General features: G+C 39.4%; 3 protein-coding genes across 4 annotated transcripts in view; 1 reads left to right on the top strand and 2 right to left on the bottom strand.

The window, feature by feature from the left end:
- The window catches only part of LOC111337488 (uncharacterized), a 30,993-nt gene extending 27,629 nt beyond the window's left edge, over nt 1-3,364 (top strand). Inside the window, exons 15-18 of the mRNA XM_088756814.1 lie at nt 262-420; nt 562-719; nt 1,282-1,525; nt 2,250-3,364. Coding sequence (XP_088612940.1) covers nt 262-420; nt 562-719; nt 1,282-1,525; nt 2,250-2,301 — 613 coding nt within the window. The 3' untranslated portion in view covers nt 2,302-3,364. The remainder of the gene's footprint in view (nt 1-261; nt 421-561; nt 720-1,281; nt 1,526-2,249) is intronic.
- A 3,203-nt stretch (nt 3,365-6,567) lies between these two features.
- LOC111337487 (uncharacterized) lies at nt 6,568-10,569 on the bottom strand. The gene is made up of 5 exons (XM_022943804.2): nt 10,350-10,569; nt 9,193-9,233; nt 8,814-8,862; nt 7,643-7,723; nt 6,568-7,169 (listed from the first exon to the last, which is right to left on the bottom strand). Exons 1-5 carry the CDS (start codon nt 10,440-10,442, stop codon nt 7,068-7,070), a joined length of 366 nt encoding a protein of 121 aa, XP_022799539.1. The 5' UTR covers nt 10,443-10,569; the 3' UTR covers nt 6,568-7,067.
- A 1,039-nt stretch (nt 10,570-11,608) lies between these two features.
- The window catches only part of LOC111337480 (uncharacterized), a 40,389-nt gene continuing 30,225 nt past the window's right edge, over nt 11,609-21,772 (bottom strand). The window contains exons 8-16 of one of the 2 annotated variants that reach the window (XM_088758530.1): nt 18,146-21,470; nt 17,244-17,747; nt 16,429-16,646; nt 15,365-15,519; nt 14,418-14,871; nt 13,835-13,966; nt 13,365-13,543; nt 12,837-13,077; nt 11,609-12,146 (exon numbers count right to left, since the gene is read on the bottom strand). In XM_088758530.1, coding sequence (XP_088614656.1) covers nt 12,038-12,146; nt 12,837-13,077; nt 13,365-13,543; nt 13,835-13,966; nt 14,418-14,871; nt 15,365-15,519; nt 16,429-16,646; nt 17,244-17,747; nt 18,146-21,470 — 5,317 coding nt within the window. In that variant the 3' untranslated portion in view covers nt 11,609-12,037. Of the gene's footprint in view, nt 12,147-12,836; nt 13,078-13,364; nt 13,544-13,783; nt 13,967-14,417; nt 14,872-15,364; nt 15,520-16,428; nt 16,647-17,243; nt 17,748-18,145; nt 21,471-21,772 lie in introns of both variants that reach the window. The other variant, XM_088758529.1, reaches the window with a different exon arrangement.

Genomic DNA, 21,772 nt, shown 5'->3' with positions numbered 1-21,772 from the left:
GTTCATATATCCTGATCTTTGGCAAGACACTTCATTCTAGCATTGTTTACGTTCGCAAAGGACATGAAATGTGTACCCGAAGGCTTTCCAATAACCTAGTCGAGGTTCCCAAGGAATCCCTGTGATAGACCATGATAATCGTTCCGCTCAATAGAAGAGGAAATAGTCCAAGTCGTACACATATAATAGAAATTGACCCATGCTTCAGGCATGAAGGTAAAAAGGCTCTTAAGACTCAATGCTACTATCGTATTGTTGTAGGACTGAACGAAGCAGAACTGAGATTGAGCTTCCCCAGTTGGCTGGTAAAAAGATGTATTCTAGCGATGTTCATCCACCAGAGCCGGACCCGGAAACTGTTTCAGAAATGTATGGTGGTGATTTGAGGAGACCGTCTGTCTCTCCCAATAAAACGCACAGGTGAGTCTTTGCGAGAAACTCTTCGTTCTCGAGTAAGAGGAATCAAAACAGGATTTAACTTTGATACTGGATAGGAGGAAAAATTGACCTTGAAGTAATCGATATCGAATGAAAATGAATATTGATTTTTTTCTATCACAGGGCCGTGTCTCCTCTGTCGTGTACCTCTGAGACGCGTCTTGCGTGGCACCCGCAACAGACTAGTGCCCAGGAACAGGGAAAGCTTAGCACAAGTGGAGAGTCGGTACCTCGTGAAGGAAGCGATAGCAAGCTGCGATCAACTTTTGGAAAGGAGAAAAGTAATGAAAACAGATTGACAAGTACAATAGTTTTTGGTTGATTTTCCCTGTGGTTGCTTCTACTTGTAGGTCTCCTTCCGCAGTCAAATTCTTTTCAAGCTAACAGAGAAAAACTGCGGTATTGGAACAGGGGCTGAGTATTTTTAAATGATATAACTTTTTATCGTCATATCGGCAATTCAGAAAAAAAAAGAGAATACGATAAGGAGCTGATGAAAAATCTAAGTAAACGCATATCAACGGATTCAAGCAGGGAAAAATGCGAAACTCGTTGCAAAGTTAGTGAAAGTTCTCCAGACCAGTCAAAGAACGAATCAAATAAAAATCAATTCAACCCAAGATTTCGTTGATTTGAAACCCAATTGATTATATTTTTTTCTCACTTGCATATATTTTTTACGGAGTGAATTTCTCTTTTGTTTTCCACGTCGACTCATAAGGGAAGAAGCGAATCTTTACTTTGATCGAGGAGGCAGGGGATCTTAGGAGGTTTGGCGTGCTGTTGTGGAAAACTACGGCTTATTTTATGTTAATGCTTTGCATAATGTAATCATGCTTCTAGAACGCCGCAGCACGACCTCAAAAGACAAGTACTATGATGGCCATGAGCTAGTCCTCACCCCGGTTAGCGGCGATGATGAAATGGAATCATCGTCTTCGTCATTGAAATTGGTGGACATGAGGCTAACCAACCCCCTCTATGAGAGTGTGCTGAATTGTTCTCCAGAAGTCTCTGATGCTGACTCGCTACGACGTGAGGAGAAAGGCAACTCTAAATTCGAGGAAAGGAAAAAGATTTACATGAGGTATGGACCTTTTTCACACAGAATCTAATTTGCTTTTTGTTTTAACTGGTGTTTTCTTTATACCTGTAGTTCGGTTTCGTATCGTAGTAAGAATGTATTTTTCGTGTTTTGAGTGGGCGAAAATAAGCCAGCAAAAACTGATTTCGAAAAAGGTTTCATTGGACAATAATAAAAGATCAACGACAGACCCCAGGGATAACATTTAATTTTTTTTTTCTCAAGAATCTCAATGTTCCCGAGGTGGCGCCGAGGGAACATTGGGAGTATGTACTGTTGCGAAATAAATCCGGCTAAATTACAATGACAGTTAATACCATGATTACACATGCCCGACAAACTTAAAAGCTCAAGTTTGTTTTCACGATTAGCCCCGCTGTCCACAATAACTGTCTCGGATAAATCGTCCATCAAAAATGAAACCCTTCAAACTAGATAAGTTCAAAAACAGCGTATCTTTGTTTCACTATGGAGAGGAAACAGATTTCGTAGGGTAGCGGCTGATGTTACAGCTAATTTTAATTTTTAGCTGAGTAACAAGAACCTTTCTATGCGAAAGTTTAGTGCAGAGTATGACTCTTGCATTTTCACATATCATTTTTTCGGTGAAGAAGAAAGCAAAGGATCAGTTTTATTATTACCTATAACCCTCAAGTAGGGCGGACAGAATCTCATTCATACATTTGAATATGATTGTCACTTACTGCTAACAATGCAATTTTTCTAGAACGACGAAGGGAAATCGAGTTGACAGCCAGGATGGGTATGCATTCAAGTGAAATCATCCTTCGATTAGAAGACTCAACACTCACAAAATTGATGCAGTGGAGTTAATGATGAGATGAAAGGAAGTAAACGAAATGGAGGACAATAAAAAACTATATCACACTGAAATGTAGCACTTTGTAAACTAGACATACTTCTTCTTAAATCGCTTCCTATGATTTTTCATTTGGGAAGTTCTTTTAATATGTTTGACTTTCATTAGCTAAGGTCGTAAGCAAGCGGAGTGTATGTTACTTGGCGCTGGACCCAGGCTAGCACTTTCTACTTCTCTCTCTGTAGTTATTGACGGAAAATCACTTAATCGCGCTTCTGAGTATAAGTATATTGGAGTTGTTCTCGCTGCGCCGCTTATGTGGAATGTGCACGTTGAGTACTTGATCGTTAAGGTTAAGAAGAGATTAGGAAAAACATAAATATGTACACAGCAGGTACTGTTGACACGTCGTTTGTCCTGCCTATTCTGGCTTGATTACTGCGACACTGAGTGGAGCTGCTGTGGGAGTGTTACCGCTGATAAGTCGAAGAAGTGTAGAGGCGCGCTGCTCGTATTGTTATGCGTCTGGGGAACAGCGAAAATGCGCCAATTTTTTTAGGTTAGGTAACTAGAAAAGGCGTGAAAGCCATGTACGTACTGAGTCTAGTTAAGAAATGCTTAAATAACCGTTGTCCATAGTTCTTTATGTATTGCTTTAGTTATAACAAGGATGTATTGCCCAGAACAACAAGGAGCAGTGGTAAACTTAGACTCCCGTCCATAAAGTTAGAATGTACGAAAAAGGCTTTCTTTATCGGGGCTGTGTAATTTTTAATCAGATTTAGTTTTTGAGATTTTTATGATTTTTTTTTAAACTTAATTCTTAAGTCCTTTACAAAACATTTTATAGCTATTTTTAATTGTACTTAATTATCACTATTATTTCTATTCAATTTAGTTTTTCATCTTTTATCTTGTACAAAAACTAAAGGAGTGACTCTTTCGAAATGTGGTTCTATTGTTATTCTCCTTTAAGAAGGGTGCTTAGCGCCAAAATTAGAAATTCTCTTACGCAGTTCTAACATGGTGTTTTATACACTTTAGTGCCATACGTTAACATGCAACATACCTGACAAGTTTGTGATTGCCGTCGATATGCCATAATGCCAGGGGGCCTCTAACTTGATACTTTCTCCTTTGTACAATGTTCTAGTCTAAAGCTCGCAAAAGTGTTCCTTCCGGGTTAACCCTTCTCATTGCCTCGCGAATACGTTGTTGCTGAATTCGTACATTGCGGGAAAACAAAAATCCTGTAATGCGCTCATATCCCGCGTTTGGAAAGTTTCTTAGCATATTGGTAATTTGTGCACCTAATTCTTCAATGAAATTTCTCCAATCGCCTCTTTACGGTTCGTTTACCTACCCCGAGAAGAACCCGAACAGCTATATATTTCACAGGCAGCCCAAGCCCACTACTAGAAAAGCGGACGTGACTCTTACCGTGTTGCGCAACGTTTTATATTTATAAAGGTTTGTATGGGATGTTATCGGTTTGCCTTAAAAGAGAGCAAAAAATGTCTTGTTTTGAAATAAAATGGACTTACCTTATTGCCTTTCCATTTTGAAGCGTTTTCGGCGAGTTAGCGCTACAACTAGCGCTAACTCGCCGATAACGCTTCAAAATGGCCTGAGACGCTAGGAATCAACAAAGAAAACAACAAGGCAATAAGGTAAGTCCATTTTATTTCAAAACAAGACATTTCTCCTCTCTTTTAAGGCAAACCGATAACATCCCATACAAACCTTTATAAATATAAAACGTTGCGCAACACGGTAAGAGTCACGTTCACTTTTCTGGTAGTGAGCTTGGGCTGCCTGTGTATATTTCAGCTGTGCTGAACCTCTTTTGAACCAAGGATTCCAGTTGTTCTCTGGAAACATTATATCTTGGTCTACCAGAACTACCAGTAAACACTCTTCCTAATTTATACATCACATCATTGTCGTTCAACTTGAAACTGTCAACGGTTTCTCTCACAGCGGTGACAATAGGCCATTTTACAGTTGTGTGCTTAGTTGCCAAGCCTTTGATTCAGAGTGAGGCTAAAGATGACCTTGTTGTGATAGAGACCTTTATCAAGTTAGCATGATAACAAAGTGATTTACATTTGAAAGGCAGCAAGGTTTGTATCATAACAAGGTCATCTCTAGCCTCACTCCCATTCAAAGGCTTGGCAACCAAGCACACAACTGTAAAATGGACTATTAACACTTTCGTCAACAAATCCAATATCAAAACATCTTAGTATAATTTCATAAAGGCGATCTATTCGGTTTTGCACATGATCCAAGGTGTCAGAGGAATTATTTCCCGACTCCAGTTGTCTCAAAATATCAAAAAGAACGTTGCGAATGTGATTTCTAGCTCCAACTCAATTGGCCTCCTCGTCCGCCATTTTGGACACAATAGACCCAGTCCCTAATCATTCCCAGTCGTCCAAGTGCCAAACAGGATATGACGTAAGAATAATTTAGTTTACTTTTCAACACTGAAAAGCATATTACAATACAGGAGAGAAAATGCAATGAAGGAGGGCATAATTCAATACAGGAAAGCACAGTGCAAAGTAGGAGGATATAATCTAATACAGGACAGCATAATGCAATGTAGGACATAATTCACTACAGGAAAACATTATAAATGCAATGAACATAGGAGGACAAAATCCAATACAGGAAAGCATAATGTAATGTAGGACGACATAATCCAATACAGGAAAGTATAATGCAAAGTAGGAGGACAGAATCCAATACAGGAGAGCATAATACATTATAGCACACAATCCAATTAAGAAAGAGTCATACCTGAATACAAAAGTTCTGCATTGGACTTAAATATGCCAAATGAGAGGAGCATATTACAGCACTTAAGAAGTCTAGAATACCATCTTAGAACTACAGAAGGGAGTTTCTTATTTTGGCCATTAAATCACCCCAAATTCAAAATACTGTGTTAATGATGTACGTTGCTTAATTTATTTTTTAAACATTAATTACTTGAACAGTTTGATTTTCCTTCAATATAACAGAAAATTAAGTTGTGATAAAACAGGAATTGAGTTTTGTCATTATTCCTCCTCAGTTTAAAACTTTTCTAACATAGTGATGGGAATTCAACTTAAAATAAGTGGTGCACTTGCCTGGTGCTATTAGAAAGATTAAAGAAAGCTACTTTTAAAGAATTATATAATGTATGTGAATCTAGAACACATTGAAGTATGCCAAATGGTTCCAAAAAAAAAAAAAAAAAAAAAAAGAGGGAGGGGAGAGAGAGAGGGAGAGAGTATACAATCTTATCATCAAAACAAAAGCAAAACATTTAATCCAATCTGGGCTGCACGATAACCACCCATTGTAATGTTTTGTCTGTGAGCCCGATTCCCACCAGCCAGTCTCTGTCTTTTCTGGAGTCTACTCTTTGAACCCTAATTCACATGAGGAATGCGGGCTTATTTCCAAACAGCAGCTGGTAATTGAACTGAAACTTTCAAGGTCTCTGATTTATAACTCTCCCTTTTACCTGCTACATACTTCCTTCTTATTGGTTTGGAGAATTTTGCTTGAAGGTCACAGCTTTCCTTTTGCCCCACCCATGGAACTTATGTAATAAGCCGAATCATGCACACAATCTCATTTCAATTGCTTACTTATTTTTTTTCGGATGTATATTTACAGAAAATGATGTATATTGTAAATGACGTCAACAGTAACAACATTTTTCTTTTTATCTGGAAGTCAAATTCCTTTTCTCTTTCCCTTTATAACCCTATTTAACAACTGAGTCCAACTGCGAGGTAATTTTCTTCCGATTTGACATTCACATGTCAAAAAATCGCCTTGAGATTTGCAGGAAAGCTTTCAAACTGATTGTCTTTTAAGATCTTTCATTTGGGCTCGAAAAAATTTGTTGATCAATCACTAGAAGTTCTTTCCGAGACCAGGGCTGTCATTATATAGAAACCAGTAGGCAGCAAAACCCACCACCTCTCCATTTTTAGCTCTGGCTAATTTATGAATTGTGATCAAACCAATTGAAATACGTATTTTAATTTAAACTCATTCTAACATCAAAGTCTGGCCAAAGGAAGTTCATACCAGCCAAATATATGTCCCACTCAGAATGCTAGAAATCACCACTCAGAGAGTTAAAGAATTCAATTTTTTTTTGAGAAGCTTGCCCCTGCATCCCCTTGATATGCAAGCATGATTCAAATAAAGCAACAAATCCATTCAGATTTTGCATTTATTACATTTTCTATTCACAACCCTGTCTTTCCAGATACAACATTAGCCATTTTTTTTTTCACCATAAAACATCAATCTTTAGTGTGCAGCCACTTTAATTTTTGTCTGCAGACCAAAACAAAGTTGACCATGGTATGTATATCTAACAAAAAAGCTGACATGTAGACAAGTTGAAAATGAGTCATACATGTACATGAACTGTATCAGTCTCATTACTAGGTAATATATGACAGCAGACTAACAGCCTGAAGAATTTTTAAAAAAATTATGTCCAATTGTGGACGTAAGAATGAACTGTCACCTCCTATTTTTTCTATTGGTAAAGGTCAGTAGCAAAATTTATTAATATACAAGAACAATTTATGCTTAAAATTAATCCAATTAACTCCTAAAAAGTATTAACTAACAATTTGTGTGAATACCTATCACTGAAGTAATCTTCTCACATTACTTTACCCTTTACAGATGCACTCACAAATCTCATGTTCTTTGTTTAAAGAAAGATTTTCCTTGTGCATTAAGTTCCATTTCATACAAAGCCTGCTCTGTATACAACAGCTTCTGAAGCTGGGCTCTTCTAACCTAAAACAGAATGTTTAAATATGTAAATTTAAACACTTTGAGATGATTGCAAACTGGTGAGTGATGGGTGAAGAACAGTGGCAGATCAAGACCTTGAGCTGAGGTGGATCCACCCTCATGGGCCCATTTTTGTTTCTGTGTGTTCACCTGCCAGCTTCTCTTCCCTCTGCATTTATTCTTTTCATCCAAAATAAGGAGGGGGGGCAGCCCCCCTGTGCCCCTCCCCTGGATCCGCCACTGAAGAAGATCCTGACTGAGCTATGTATAGGTGTGCATTAATTATTCAACTGCACTCAGTAGAGTTGAAATAATGTGCAGAATGAGTGCAAATGAACTAAAAAAAAAAAAACTGTTTGACAGGTTGACTTAATGCCTGGGTGAGCTATAAAGTAGTTGGAAAATAGATCATTGGACATTTTGGTATGTAGTCTAGCTGAGTACATTTTATTACTTTAGTATAATTTGTAACTTACAGCTGTCAATTCTTTGTTTGCTAGAGAAAGCTCTTCTTTTGTGTCAGCTGCCCACTCTTTCAGCATTCGTCCCTCACTATTCTGTGAAAAACAGCCAATAGCTCCAGATTCAATTAAGTCAAAGTCTCATGTGTACAATAACTGGCTGTATCATTATTTATAAACATCATAACAAAATGGATTTGGCATTGCAGAATGATTCATTATTTAAACAGACCCCTTTAGGATAGATGCATGGTCAGTTACCCTTTTGATTAAAATAATGATTGTTTATTACACGACTCGGGAAGTCAGAGGGCCAATAACTAAAATCAACCAATCAAAATGCTCTATTGCCGGGCAGTATTCTCTCAGTATTGGACCGGGCACTGTCCCGAATGGTCCCGAATGATACCGCACTTGTGTCCCTTTGAACTTCAGTCATGTAATAAATCTCTTATTAACCAAGCTTGCTCGGGACCGTACTGGAAGAATATCGGCCCTCAGTCTTTTTTGTATGTACCGAGCGTAGCGAGGTCCGTACTGTCAAGACCTCGGGCCGATATTCTCCCAGTACGGCCCTTACGCTTGGTTAATAAGATATATGTATTAGCAGTTGCTGTAGTACATGTGCAATATATGGTGAAAATGACCCAATGTCAGGCTTAAACTTTATATCAGTGCTCTATAATGTTTTGAAAAAAATTATCAATTTACAGTGTCGTTGCAAAAAATGACAGATAGTGCAACACTTACATGTACATGTAAGTGAAAAATCAAGTTTAGTGTTGGTAAGATGCAGTAAGATGAATAAGTAATTTGAAGCAACCCTTATTGCAGCTGAGCATTTCTCAAATCCTTTTCACCAACTTTTGTAGCAGAACATTCAACTTCAATATTCAATATGCCAATTGGCACTGACAACAGAAGGTGTCTTTGATTGCAAATATTCTGTAATGTTCAGTAATGCAAATATTCTGTAATGTTGGGTGACAGTTCAACCTTTTCATGCAATAATAATGTTTACAATTATATCTCATTTGTAGAACAACACAATTTACATCTACTGGGAACAAACACATGTACACTGATGATTTGCTGGAGAAATCACAGTACAGTTTATTTATCAAAGGAATAGTAAATGCACTGTATGTGGTTATCTTTTACAGTATTAATTGAGACATAATTGTACCTCTTCCTGTTTTTCCATCCAGTCAGCAATCTGGTTGACTCTAATTTCACTACAAAAAGTTAAAAAAAAAACACTGAAATGTATAGTCTGGCAAACGAAATTTTTCACAGAATTAAAATTCACCATACTTTGTATTGAAAAGTGTTCAAAATCACTTTACACAGGGAGATCTCCCCATACTCATTATGCTAGACTGAGGGATTGTGGGTGAGGGTCAACCATGAAAATATTTTTGACAACTGTGAAAAACTGTACATTGTAAATTATTGAGCCTACCAATTAGGATTATACAAAATTCTGACTTTTTTCATAACTCATGTTAACCAGGAAACAAACATCTCCTATTGATTAAAGTTATAGTTGTACCTAAATTGGTTACCTTTTCACTTTTGCTTTCTGTTCAGAGTTGAATTCATCATTCTGTAAGAGAAACATTTCTTAACCTTTTTTTAAATATTCATTGCCTAGCTGGTAGCTAAGAAGAAATTGTCAGCATAGCTGTTATTCTTAAATTTTTTAAAAGTGTCCAATTATGAATTAGTTTTGATAGTTTCAAACTTATATACTTAATTGAACAGTTTTCAAATATTGAAGAAAAATAGCTTGACTGAGCTGCAATTCCTGATTACAGCTGAGTAGCTGTACAATTAAAAGGTAAGAGGACTACAATTGCTTGTCCAATTTTGGAAATGGTTGGATTTGAAATACTCCTCTAACAGCCAAATTATGTTGCCCAATTTCCAAATTGGGCAGCATGTAGTCCTATTTCCTTTACAAATTGTATGTACTAATTAAAATCACTCTATACAATAAAGACAGCTCTGTACAGAAATTTTCAGTTCTTGTGAGTTCTATGTGGTAACAGCACTGTTTGTGAGTCTACTGTAAAGTACTTGAGGCAATCAGGGAAGGCTCTTAAGGTATCTATTTCCCTTCATAATTATTCCTTTCAGGAAGAACTTTAAAGCAAGTAATGTAATTACATAAATTCTGACATAACGTGTTCAGTGCTGGTCGAAGAACTAAAAAATTGAGAATAATGTGTTCGATAAGTTTACGTGCACCATGTGAATTCATGCAAATAGCTCTCGACAAAAGCTCTTGGGTTGTTGTTTTTTAGGCAATTTTAATTTTAATGAATTTTTTGAGGCACTTTTTTTTGAACGAATTTTAAGAGAAAAACTCGCAGAACAATTTTTTTTAAAATCAAGACTTACAATATTTTAACAAAACAGACATGTAGTAATGCAAGGGTGCGTGGGCATAAGCAAATCCGTCTACCGACTTTTAACAAAAGGACAATATGTATTGGAATTTAGGGCTTTCTTCTTGGCCAGTAATTTTCTATTCATGTTCCCTTCAGACCTACATGTACTTGTCACCGAAGATTAAACAACAATCACTGGCTCAAGATAAAAGAAAGAATCTCTTTTCTTTGCATTCAGAAGGGAAGCAATACATGCCGTTTTCAGATAATTATGCAAAGATTGGTACGGTTAACGTTATGTTTTCGGTGTCGAGATGCAAATCACAAACCTTTATCCTTTCTTCCTGTCTTTTCAGAGCTTTTCTGAGGTTTTTCGTTCCAGGACGCTCCACTTCGTACCTGTAATTCGTTGCCATAGACATCTTGGTAAAATCGAAAGTCAAAAGAGTAAAACCTCAGGGGAAGATTAGAAGGCTGAACACTAAATCCTAAAATTGTTAGTTTTACAATGGCGAGCAATATGGCGAACAAGGGATGAAAACAAATGGCCGCGTTGTCTTGGTAACATTATTTTAAACCCAGTCCTTCTCGCGTTAGCCTTTTCCAGGCTCGCTCTCCTTCGGTTGAGACGAGCAAGGAACCAGGCGAACATCAAACGAGAAAGGAATCCTTTGAGGGGGGTATAGGGGAGGGGGGAAGATCAACCGTTCTGAAATCTCATCAATTTCATAGAGACGACTCAGAAACTAAGGTTGTACCATAAATGCAGTGGAACCGCGATTTAACGAACCTCTATATAACGAGGTCCTCGGTATAACGAAAGATACTTTAGTTTCAGCCCGGCTAAAGTTACAGTAAAATGTATGCCACACAACTCCGATATAACGAACCCTCGAGACAGTGGAACCTCGATTTAACGAACCTCCACATAACGAAGTCCTCGGTATAACGAACGATACTTCAGTTTCACCCCGGCTAAAGTTACAGTAAAATGTATACGAACCAATTATACGGCCATATAACGAACCAATCTCCCCATTCCTTTGGCACTTCGTTAAATCGAGGTTCCACTGTAGATACAGCACTGTATCTTACTGTCAATGAAGCGGATCAAAGGTTACGAATTAAGGCGCACCTCTCATAACTAAAGTCATGCGGTTTCTCATGTTGAGACCGTGGGAATGGCTGCTAAAACTACATGACGTAAGACCGTAATCACCAAAATATTTTTCTACCGCGAGATAAAATCTTTATCTTGGGCGAGGCCAAAGTAGGTTCCACGTGGAAATAGTATCGATAAAAGAGGCAACGTTTCGAGATTCAAAGGGGTAACACTAACGAGAACCAAACGTTGAAAAAAGTAGAGACTAGTTATTAATTTTCGCCTCCTATAAAAAAAACAACTAACTTTATCGATTATCTTCAGGTATAAGATGATATTATTGGCGTTGAAACCGCTGTTGTGGCCTTCAATAGGTGGATCTTTATGTTTACCCGGCCCTCCAACTTATATAGATTGCATTTCTCCTGATGTTTAGTTGAATCATTTGACCTTAACCATTGTTCATTAAATTCACATAGTCTGAGATTCTTTTAAAAGCAGCTTTATTTACTTCCTCTAACAGTTCAAGCAAAAGTACCGTTGTATCAAGTATAATTCTATATAATTTTACCTCTATAAATCTGATGAAATAGTTCTAAAAACCTATGATTCTCGAACAGAAGCAGGATATGGTGAAAATTCTCGTTACCTCAGAATTATAATGAAACACTAAAACTCTATGATTTTGATGATCAATCAAAGTCCGTCAGACTTTGAGTCCTCCTTTAAAATAACATTGTTAAAATTTGAATGGTTTTGAAACAAGTAAGGCAATCATTTAACACAAAAATCTGCTTAAAATATCCTACAATGCTTTTGTTTTGATTCTTTGGCTTTTAAAATGCAATTTTTTGTTTGCATTGGCTTTGATTTCTCTTCTACTCAATTTTTGCCTTCTTCAGTAGCTGTGACTTTTCAATCTTCGGTTGTTTTTTGGGCGTATCCGACCGAGTCTTCTGGAGTGTTGGTGTTTTCAGTCAAAGCAGACCTATCCTGGCTGTTAATTCCATGTTCCCTGGTCGTCCTAGTTGAAATTTAATTGTGTTAGCAAACATTCACATTTACATTGAGCTAATCGCCTCCCGGTTAGCTTAATGGATAGAGCGCTGAACTGTTGTGCGGGAGGTCGAGGGTTCGAGCCCCGGCTGGACCAACACTCAGGGTCTTAAAATAATTGAGAAGGATATGCTACCTTTCTATAACACCAAGAAATGATTAGATATTCTAGTCTTCTCGGATAGGGACGAATAAATGGAGGTCCCGTCTCCTGCAGGGTTAGGGGCAGGAGACGTTAATTTCCCACACACGAGATTACTGCGTAATGGATGTCCTTCCCTGGGGTGGCCGGGGATGGGTGGGTAACAGGACCCCGTTGATACCAGTGTTTACTACACTGAAGGGGCTATCCTGTGTAAAAATATGGATGTCTACAACGTATGATTTACTTTACATCCGACCTGTCAGTAAAATCTAGAGTTTATTGTCTTTGTTTTTTTTTTGTTTTGTCTTGTCTTGTTTGTTAGTTAGTTAGTTTGTTGTTGTTTTTTTTGGCAATGGGGAGGGGAGGGAGCTTGCGGAGAAGAGGAACTTTAACTTATACAATTGGTTGCATTCTATTTTCTCTGTGAGGATCAATTTTTCTCTTAGCTAACGAACAATATTGGTCAAAGAAAACCGTAAAGGACACTATTCCAGGCAGATAACAGCCTCCTACCTCACATTTACTTGTTTCCGTTCCTTGGACTCCGGGGTGCCTATCTGAGGGCATGTCGATTCAGCCTCGGAGACTTCTGGGGTATTATTCAGCCCCGAGTCATACAGTGGGTTACTTACACCCATTCCAGTCCTTTTGGAAGATGTGAAAGAAGTTTCCATTTCATCGTCGCTGCTTGCTGGGGTAAGGGCTGCTGCAGGGCTAAGATGGTTTTTGTCTTTCGTTGCCATGCTGAGCCGGTCTAAAATACGACATATAGCGATGCATCACTCATAAATAATTGGGTATTTTTAAGAACAGTAGAGGAAATGTTATTAGCTCTCGTCCCTCCTTGATCACCTTCACCCTTTACTGCCTTGACACTTGAGACTAAAGCTAGATTTATCCCCAGACACTTCTAAAATAAAAAAGAACCTCAACTGACTTACTCAAACTTGCTCGTCTAACTCCTATTGTTTTAGTTTAGGAAAGTTTGCCTAGAGAGAGGAGACGCAAAAGGAAGCACAAATGAACAGAAAATCACTGTACTTGTTAATCTGTGTCTGAAGCTTTTCTTCTTTCCAGAAATTGGTCGCATTGCGCTGTCGCTTCCTTCATCCAAAAATGACTCCACACTACTGCTAAGGCTGTCCGTTTCCTCATCACCAGACTGCTCCGGGTTCAACACGCGATGTATCTCAGGGGTGCCCGGTAGAGAAGAAAGGAGCCTGCATTGAAAAATAAATAAAATGAATAATATTTTGGCTCATGAAAGTCTCTTTGTAGGAGCACATTTTTTGTGCATCAGCCTTAGCATGCTCTCCATCATATGTTATATTGTGATAAAAAGTCATTCATCAGCATTGTAATGACATGGCATTCTGTCGAGAAGCTATACCAGCCCTTAACCAAACAACTGTCCAACATACTATGTATTACATGCTAGAACCAGGCACTTCTAGACTTACATTTGTGTGTTTTTTGGAACGAGACTCAATGTCCCTATATCACCAGCATACATTTGTGGAACAGCATTCACATTGGGTTGTAGAGTGTCATCATTGCTACCATACATTCTTTCAGTCAAGTCTCGTTTTCCGCGCATTGTACTGCAGTAGGGAAGCTCAATCTCGGATGTCCTTTCCACAATCCTACAAAAGTACAATGACAGGATGTTACTGTGTCTAGAGAGCCTTAGGATCATTTCATGTGGAGCCTTTGTCCAATTCTGTGGTATATTAGGGCTGGGGTGTTTTCTTCATCCTTCTGACTCCGGTTGTTGGAAGGGAAGCGTAGACAACGCTATATACTGGATAAATATCTATCCAGTTAGTGTTTCTCTAACAGCTTACTAGCATCAGTTTACAGCGTATACTCCATTATGAGGCGAGGCGATGCAAAAATAAAGTGCATCGCCCTAAATCGCGACCCGGAAACCCGGCTAAGGCTCCAGCCAGGACCCTTACACTTAATTCCTTGGTATCTCTTATACAAGGTAAATTTTAAGTTTCATCAGCAGGCTCTTTGCAGCAGTAGTTAAAGAAGAGTATTCGCTGTTGAAAATTTATTCGCTTAGGGTTAAAAATGTCTTTCGAACATTACCTCTGTGATTCTTGTTTCTTTCTACGTCGCCAGCACACAACACCAACAAGAATAATAAGCAACACTCCACAACCGACGCCAGTGACAATCCATATCCAGTTCCCATTCCTCTCTTCATTTCCAGCGATTAAGATCTTGGCTGTGGTTTGATCACGTGATGCAAGGACAGCGCCACCTGTGGTCTTGTCTAACTGGACCCAGACTACGCTCTCGTGTACTTCTTTCTTGTCACTATCGACGTTGATGATAAACGAGTCGCTCCACTGACCATCAGTTAATGACACTTGTCCAGATTTCGGCCACAGCATCTCCATACTGTCTGATGAATCGTTTTGGTAAAGAGACCATCGCACAGTTATGTCACCCAGCGAACCTTTCGCTCTACGTACTGGAAATTCCAGTTTGGTGACTTGTCTGGGAAGGGTAATTTCTACAGCTCCATTGTCGTTGTACACTACAGAGAAACAGGAAATAAAATCATTACATACATATAAATATGCCTTTCAGCTTCGAAGATTACTTCTGCAAAAAGAAGAACCGTACTATAAACACGCTAGTAATTTTGGTCAGTAGTCGAGTTAAAACCAATAAGAAATCAAGGCAATCCGAAAGCAAGAAGCCCAATAATAGGTTGGGGAGGCATCTTAGGAATAGTGTGCAGATGACACTTAAAATAATAAGAGAAAATTAGCAGTGTACATAATCCAATATCCGACTCGGATATGTCCGGTATTTAATTGCAACAAATTTGAATTTGCGATATGCAAGGCAGATAATTTGTTGCTTTACTAAGATCTAGATAGCAACCTCTAAGATAATCCACCTTTATCAACACTTCTATGGATAACTTTTTCATATGTAAACCAAGGCCAAACTATTGATATATGGATTGTGGACTTTTCTCTAGTTTTACGACAGGGTTCTTTAAATGGCACAATCGCACTTACTTGAGTTGTTTTTGTCGAATAAAACCAGACCATTTTTAGCGTAGAATGACCAAAGGAAGGAAAACTGAGTCAGGTGACAGACTTTTACTGTCAACAGTTTAATCGACCTGTTCACGTGACTCCAGGGCTCAGGGCATGTGAAAGCGGCATCAAACCTAAGCCACAGATAGAAAGTAAAAAAGTAAACAATAAGCTAAATATTTCGCTTGATGCATAGACCAATAACGATGGCAAAGATGATGATGACAAATCTTGTTTAATCATCAAGGTGTCCTTCATTGCACGAGCCAATCAATCACCTTTGCCCATTATCAAAATATGAAATTAATTAGGAATTAGATAGAATAAATATATGAAAATCATATATTTTGAACTGCGGTATTTGATACGTATGATGGACGATCCTCGCAGTAGATAGCGCTATTTGAGCAATAGCGAAATTCAGACAGGAAAAAAAAAAAAAATTCGTCCATCATAGGATCGTCCATCATACGTATCAAATACCGCAGTTCAAAATATAGGATTTTCATATATTTATTCTATCTCATTTATCACTTTCACGGGTTCATTACGAATCAACTTAACGGCCTGCTCTCAGTTGGCTTGTTAGCTCAATTGGTTAGAGCGCTGCACTAGTATCGCAGAGGTCAGTGGTTCGAGTCCCGTACAGGCCTGATTTTTTTCAGGTCTGAATTTCGCTATTGCTCAAATAGCGCTATCTACTACGAGGATCGTCCATCATACGTATTAATTAGGAATTAGTTAATTAAGCAATGATTTACTCTACAGAGAGGCGTAAGATCCTAAAATCTTTTCAGGTTGGTACCTTTCGCAACGGAACTTTGGGAATACTGAGAATTTAAAAAAATCTGTTTCCAGGGTTAAAAAGTATGGCCTAAAAATTTATCCCTGGTAACTCGAGATGTAAAATTTAAATCCACCATTGTACGTTTGAGTTACATGATCTCGCTGAATAAAAAAGCGATGCTTCGCACATTCTTTAAGCATTTCTTAAAAGGCTATTTTTCCACATAAGTTTTAACAACCTGCAGCTGCAAACTTACCAGGTTTCATTCTTGGGATCCCACAGATACAACACAGGGTCAATGTCTTCCTTGGTGAGTTCATTATTGACATGCTTACTGTTGGCTTTCACCAGGTTGTCAACGTCGTAGAACATGGCAATTGTGATTGGCTTAGCAAACTTGAAGCCTTCTTTCACCGTGTCATTCTGCGGGTCTAACGCCTTTATGACAAAACTGTAATTTCCAAGCATGAATTGCTGTACAATTAAAACAGGAACACTATGAGTGAGTTTGTTGCTGATGTAGCAAGCAATGTTTTTGTCAGTCGTCACACCTACATCTCTAACATTCCACCCGCAAGTGACAGCCCTCCTCGTAAGGTCTTGCACAGAGATGAGAGAACAGAAGTTACTGTTGCACTAATTGAAAATTCTCCAGGAGTTTCCCCGCACTTCTGCAAAGTACACGTCATTTTCTTCATTCTCAGAGATTGATGTTCATTAAAAGCCATGCAACTGTCCAAATTCGAGTTTAACTATGACGGAGGATACTCATTAGGTGGAAAATAACGAACAAAGAAACAACCAAAAAAAGAACAAGCCGACAAACTGCTGAATGAAGGAAAGACACGGACAGATAGAGAGAAAGTTGAAATGGTAAATTGGCCACCGTTACGATTATAACGATTATTTACCATTTCAACTTTGTTGATATATTCAAATTAATTCGTTACCCCCACCGACGCAGCCCCAAATATTTTCTTTAGAAACTATCAGCCTTTATTCAGATAGAGAGAAAGAACGAGGAAGGGAACAAAAGACATCTGTCATTATTTAAACCAATCAAAATCATACCTTAGGCCTAGTGTACTTAGGGTTGCTAACAGGACCCTCCTCAGTCTTGTTTGTATCCATAGTTTCCTCATCCAAGCTGTACGATCTCAACTTCACTTGCTCCTCAACAGCACCTTCAGGTACAGTCAATGTCCCGTATGTCTTTCCCACTCCTCCATCTTTGCGCGATCCGTCTTCTTTAACATTTACCGTATCAAAGAAAAACTCGGCGGTGGACGCGTTGTCAAAAGTGTATTCCGACTTGCCGACTACTATTCCGTCGGAAGAAAGCTTTTCTGACAGAAGACCAGCACCGTTTGTGGCGCGCACAGTAGCGTAGTATTTTTTTCCTACGCCGAGTGCGTTGTCTTTGAACTTAGCCAACCATATAGTCGTGTTGGTAACTTCTTCGAACTCTTTGATATCTGTTGAACCAGGTGCGGTCCCCCAAGCAACTTCGTATGACGTCACATCACTGTCTGGGTCACTCGCAGAGAAATAAGCAAAGATGATATCAACAAAGACCTACGATGAAAAAAAGTTGAAAAGTGAGAAATTTTACAATAATAATTACTCTAATAATAATAATGATAATGACAACAATAATAGAAACAAAAAACGATGATAATGATACGTTTAATTACTTTATGAGAAATCGTTTAGCAAATAATAATCAAAATTGCTTTCTAGCCTTTCAAACTTCTCAAGGAATCATTGTCAGTATCCTGAGTCCAAGTGAGTTACGAACCAGGTAGCAAAGAAAAACTTGGTTTGCTTCATTTTAGAAACCAAATAATTCGGTGAATTCGAGCAATTTGGTGATATGGCGAGAAACACTACCAAGATCTCATCTTGGAAAATAAGTAATAGCTTATGAAATGAATCAGGAAAAAATTCTTTACTCTAGCGTCAGGCTTGTATACCTGGAAATCCATATCAGGACCCATGATTCCATCCCTGACATATTCCATCACAGGCGGTGTAGTATCTATTGTGACGCCATCACTGTGAGCGGCTGAACATCTGCGAGCTCCATTGCAGGCGACAACTGTCACATAGTAAGAGTCACCCTGATCAAAATTAAGACCGTAATGACTTCCGTTTGGCCTCAATCCCGTACTCTCACATTCCCGGATGTCGTCACTCATAGGCCTTGATCCTACACACCAGAAGTACTCCACAATGTCGCTTTCTTCGTCAAGGAAGTCAAGCCATCTGGCGTGTACCTCTCGCGTATTATTGGTATAGTCCACATCAGTTTCTTCAAAGCTTCGAGTAGAGCACTGACTGTCTTCACCTAATGTCGAATTGTCTGAGCAGTTCGTGTTTGGGTCGCTGCCCAGTCCATCGTAGACGATTCCAGGCTCAGGGGATGTCGGATCGATGACAAACGACTCCGAGAGAGAACTTGTTGAGAGATGGGCTCGTGTTGTTTCAAGTAATTGTACAGTGTACAGGTTTTCTGGACCAGGGACAAGAAATGAATCATTCGGGAACGAAAAGTTCACGCCATTTGTCGAGTTATTCACAGTCGATGAAGAAGGACAGGAAAACGAATCACAGATACTTGATTTAAAACTAAACGGATCGTCGCTTTGAGGTGCTGAACATCGCATTCCTTCACACTCTGAGCACATTTCCGCAAACCCCCCAAATGACTTCCGTTTAGCCTCGCAAGGCACGCAACGTACAGAACCAATTTCGTTTATCTGAGAAACGCGAACTCTTATATGATTAGTAGGGCAATACGTTGCCACATAGACCTTTCCAGTACCTGAGTCCTCACCCTGTCCTGGCCATGTGACATCATTTGGGGCTCCAAACAAAACGGTCTCATTGTCAAATGATACGGAAGTGCGTGGAATGCCATCATCTACTCTAAATCCACTTTCTCGCGCGACCACACTCCCTAAGTTTGCGCATTTCCTCAGTTTATAATCTGAGTAGATTCCATGGAAACCTACCAGTTGCACACCATCCCGGCCGTCTAAAGTCTGCATACCTAACGCGATAATGAAACCTCCATCCCGAGCACTCACATCCAGGTATCCACTCAGACGTTCGTTTGGTGTGAACTCACGCTGACATACGTTTTTGAAGGACTTTGATGAAATGTTCAGCTGAAGAACTTTTACACACCTGGAGTCCTTAGAGACCATAATTAGCGCGTTAGTCTCCGTAAGATAAAGTGACAGACCACCTGTAATATTTTCGAGCTCAGACATGCAAACTGTCATGACCAATGAAAAAGATTCGACAGAGTATACCGAGATACAAGAGTTCTTTCCTTCTCCTGTCGCCACTGCTAGGATGCGTGCATTCATAGTCAAAGACAATCCAAAGTCAGAATCACTTTTTCCCCTTCTCAGTGTTTGCGCAAACCTCCACAATCCACCCCGTTCTTGGAATACGGCTACAACACTGGCGTTCGTAGATGAGTTGACTCCCGTCATAGCGATCGTATTCCGATTAATGGCTATCACGTGTTTCACACTATCGGCCCATTTGCTTTTGGCAGCACAAACAGCTGTTGAAACAGTCTTGCAGTTTCCAAGAATAGCGATCCTGGTCAATTCAAGCTTGCCATCGTCACTGACTTCACTACGGTAAATATAAGCTTTGCCATTGGCCAAGAATGCGGACCTATTACTGTATGATACCACCATGATGGGTGTTGTCGGGGAACCAGCAATGTCATTTGGTAATGTTATGTGGCTTGCAGCCCTGTTTCGAAGAGGCAAAACAAACGCTTTATCTGCAGAACCAACAGCAAAGTGATCGTTTGGTAGCCTAGCGATAGAAACTCCAAAATGCTGGGACGGTATGGTTGTTTTAAAATGCGTGTCACTGAAGACAGATTGTGGATCAACAAGGTGTCTGGTACAACAAGGACCCTCGGGATCGACAAAACCTGGGAATACTTTCATTATGCTTGAATCTTCAATAGTGTTGGTTTCATTCGCCGCAGACGTAACTCTTTGGACAACGATTTTAAATTCTTTGGTCGGACTGAAAAGCTTGTGATCCAAAATAAAAGCTGTTCTGTTGCTAGAGTCATTTAAGCCACTTCTCACAATCAGTTCCACTTCCCTAAGGGAGGAAATATATTTTACCTCCGAATCTAATGTACTGTCATTAACCGGGGGCAATCTCAGATTTGGAAGCCAGCGGAGGGGCTCTTGCTCGGCGCCTTTATCCAAGATGAATAATCCACGCTTTGGAGGAGCGGTGGGTTCGATTCTCAGTCCATCACTCGCAGACTCACTGTATATACCTCCTTCGTTCCAAACCTTCACAACCCCTCGATAACGTTCCCATCCTTGCAATGCAACGCCTCGGATAGTCACATTTCGTTGCCATGTCAAGACGTCCATGAAATCGTGTACGAGTGGTTCGCTACGCCAGGACCTATCTGAGTTAATATGCGGTAAAGACACGTTCGGGGAAGGCTGTGTGATGGCCACCTGAATACGCAAACGCGAAATATCTTTGACATATCTTCCAATTATCTCCCATCTGAGTGACAAACTTTGCGCCATAGATTTCCAGTCAATGTCAGTAAGATTGCTTGTGTTCAAACTAGGAATGTCAATAACTTCCACAACCTTAGGTGCAATGGATATGACCTTGCAGTGTTCAGACACCAAACGAGTTCTCAATCCTGCTCCGTTGATGGCGTATACTGTAGCAAACAGGATCGTACCTGAAAGGAGTCTCTTCACAAGAGCAGCTCCTTTTATCTTCACATTCACTGACCTCAAAGTTACCATATCACAGTAGCCTGGAGATGTCCCAGCACACCATTCATAACGCGCTAGCTGGCTCTCTGGATCCTCAAATTCATCCCAGTCAGCTTTCAATAGTTCTTCAAAGCAGCTGAATCGCATATGAATGCTTCCTTGGGTGGTGTCGTTGGATGGAGATTGAACCCTCGGGTCAACGGTATTGTTTCCACCAGGAGTTTTATGAGTTGTGTTGATCCAGCCGCTGTCGACATCTTTTAAGACAGGAGGCGTTGAATCGATCAATATTCGATTCGTTGTTCTGTCTGAGGATAATCCAATGTGGTTTGTTCCTTTGATAACAGCATAATAGGCTTCGCCATGGAGAAGTTGTAAGCCATGGAAAGTGAAGCTTGTATTCCTTCCAACGTCAACGTAGTTAGTGACTGTACAGTTTCCGGGCACAGAAGTGACGCAGACTTGGTATTCCGAAATTCTGCTCTCAGAGTCAATAAACTGATCCCACCTGCACAAAACATATGGTAGTTTAGTGTGTGTATTGGTGAAATCATAAATCGTTTGAGTCGAGCAACTTTCGAGATGAAAACAGTTTAAGTGTAGAAAAGCTTATTAGTAAATTGAGTGACTACAACTTCTATAGAAGACATGTCACGATTGATGAAAAATTCTTACTAACACATATATCTTGTTTTCGTATCTACGAATCTGTAACACGCTAACCCACCTCTCCTACTCTACCAGATGTACATCTAAATGTATTGGCCTTACAAGGACTACCTCGCGTCCTTTTTTGATCCAATTTCTACT

Source organism: Stylophora pistillata, chromosome 4 (genome assembly GCF_964205215.1).
Source record: "Stylophora pistillata chromosome 4, jaStyPist1.2, whole genome shotgun sequence".
NCBI classification, from domain to species: Eukaryota; Metazoa; Cnidaria; class Anthozoa; order Scleractinia; family Pocilloporidae; genus Stylophora; species Stylophora pistillata.
The sequence above is the reverse complement of the archived record's forward strand: the minus strand, read 5'-3'. Positions and strand labels throughout refer to the sequence as shown.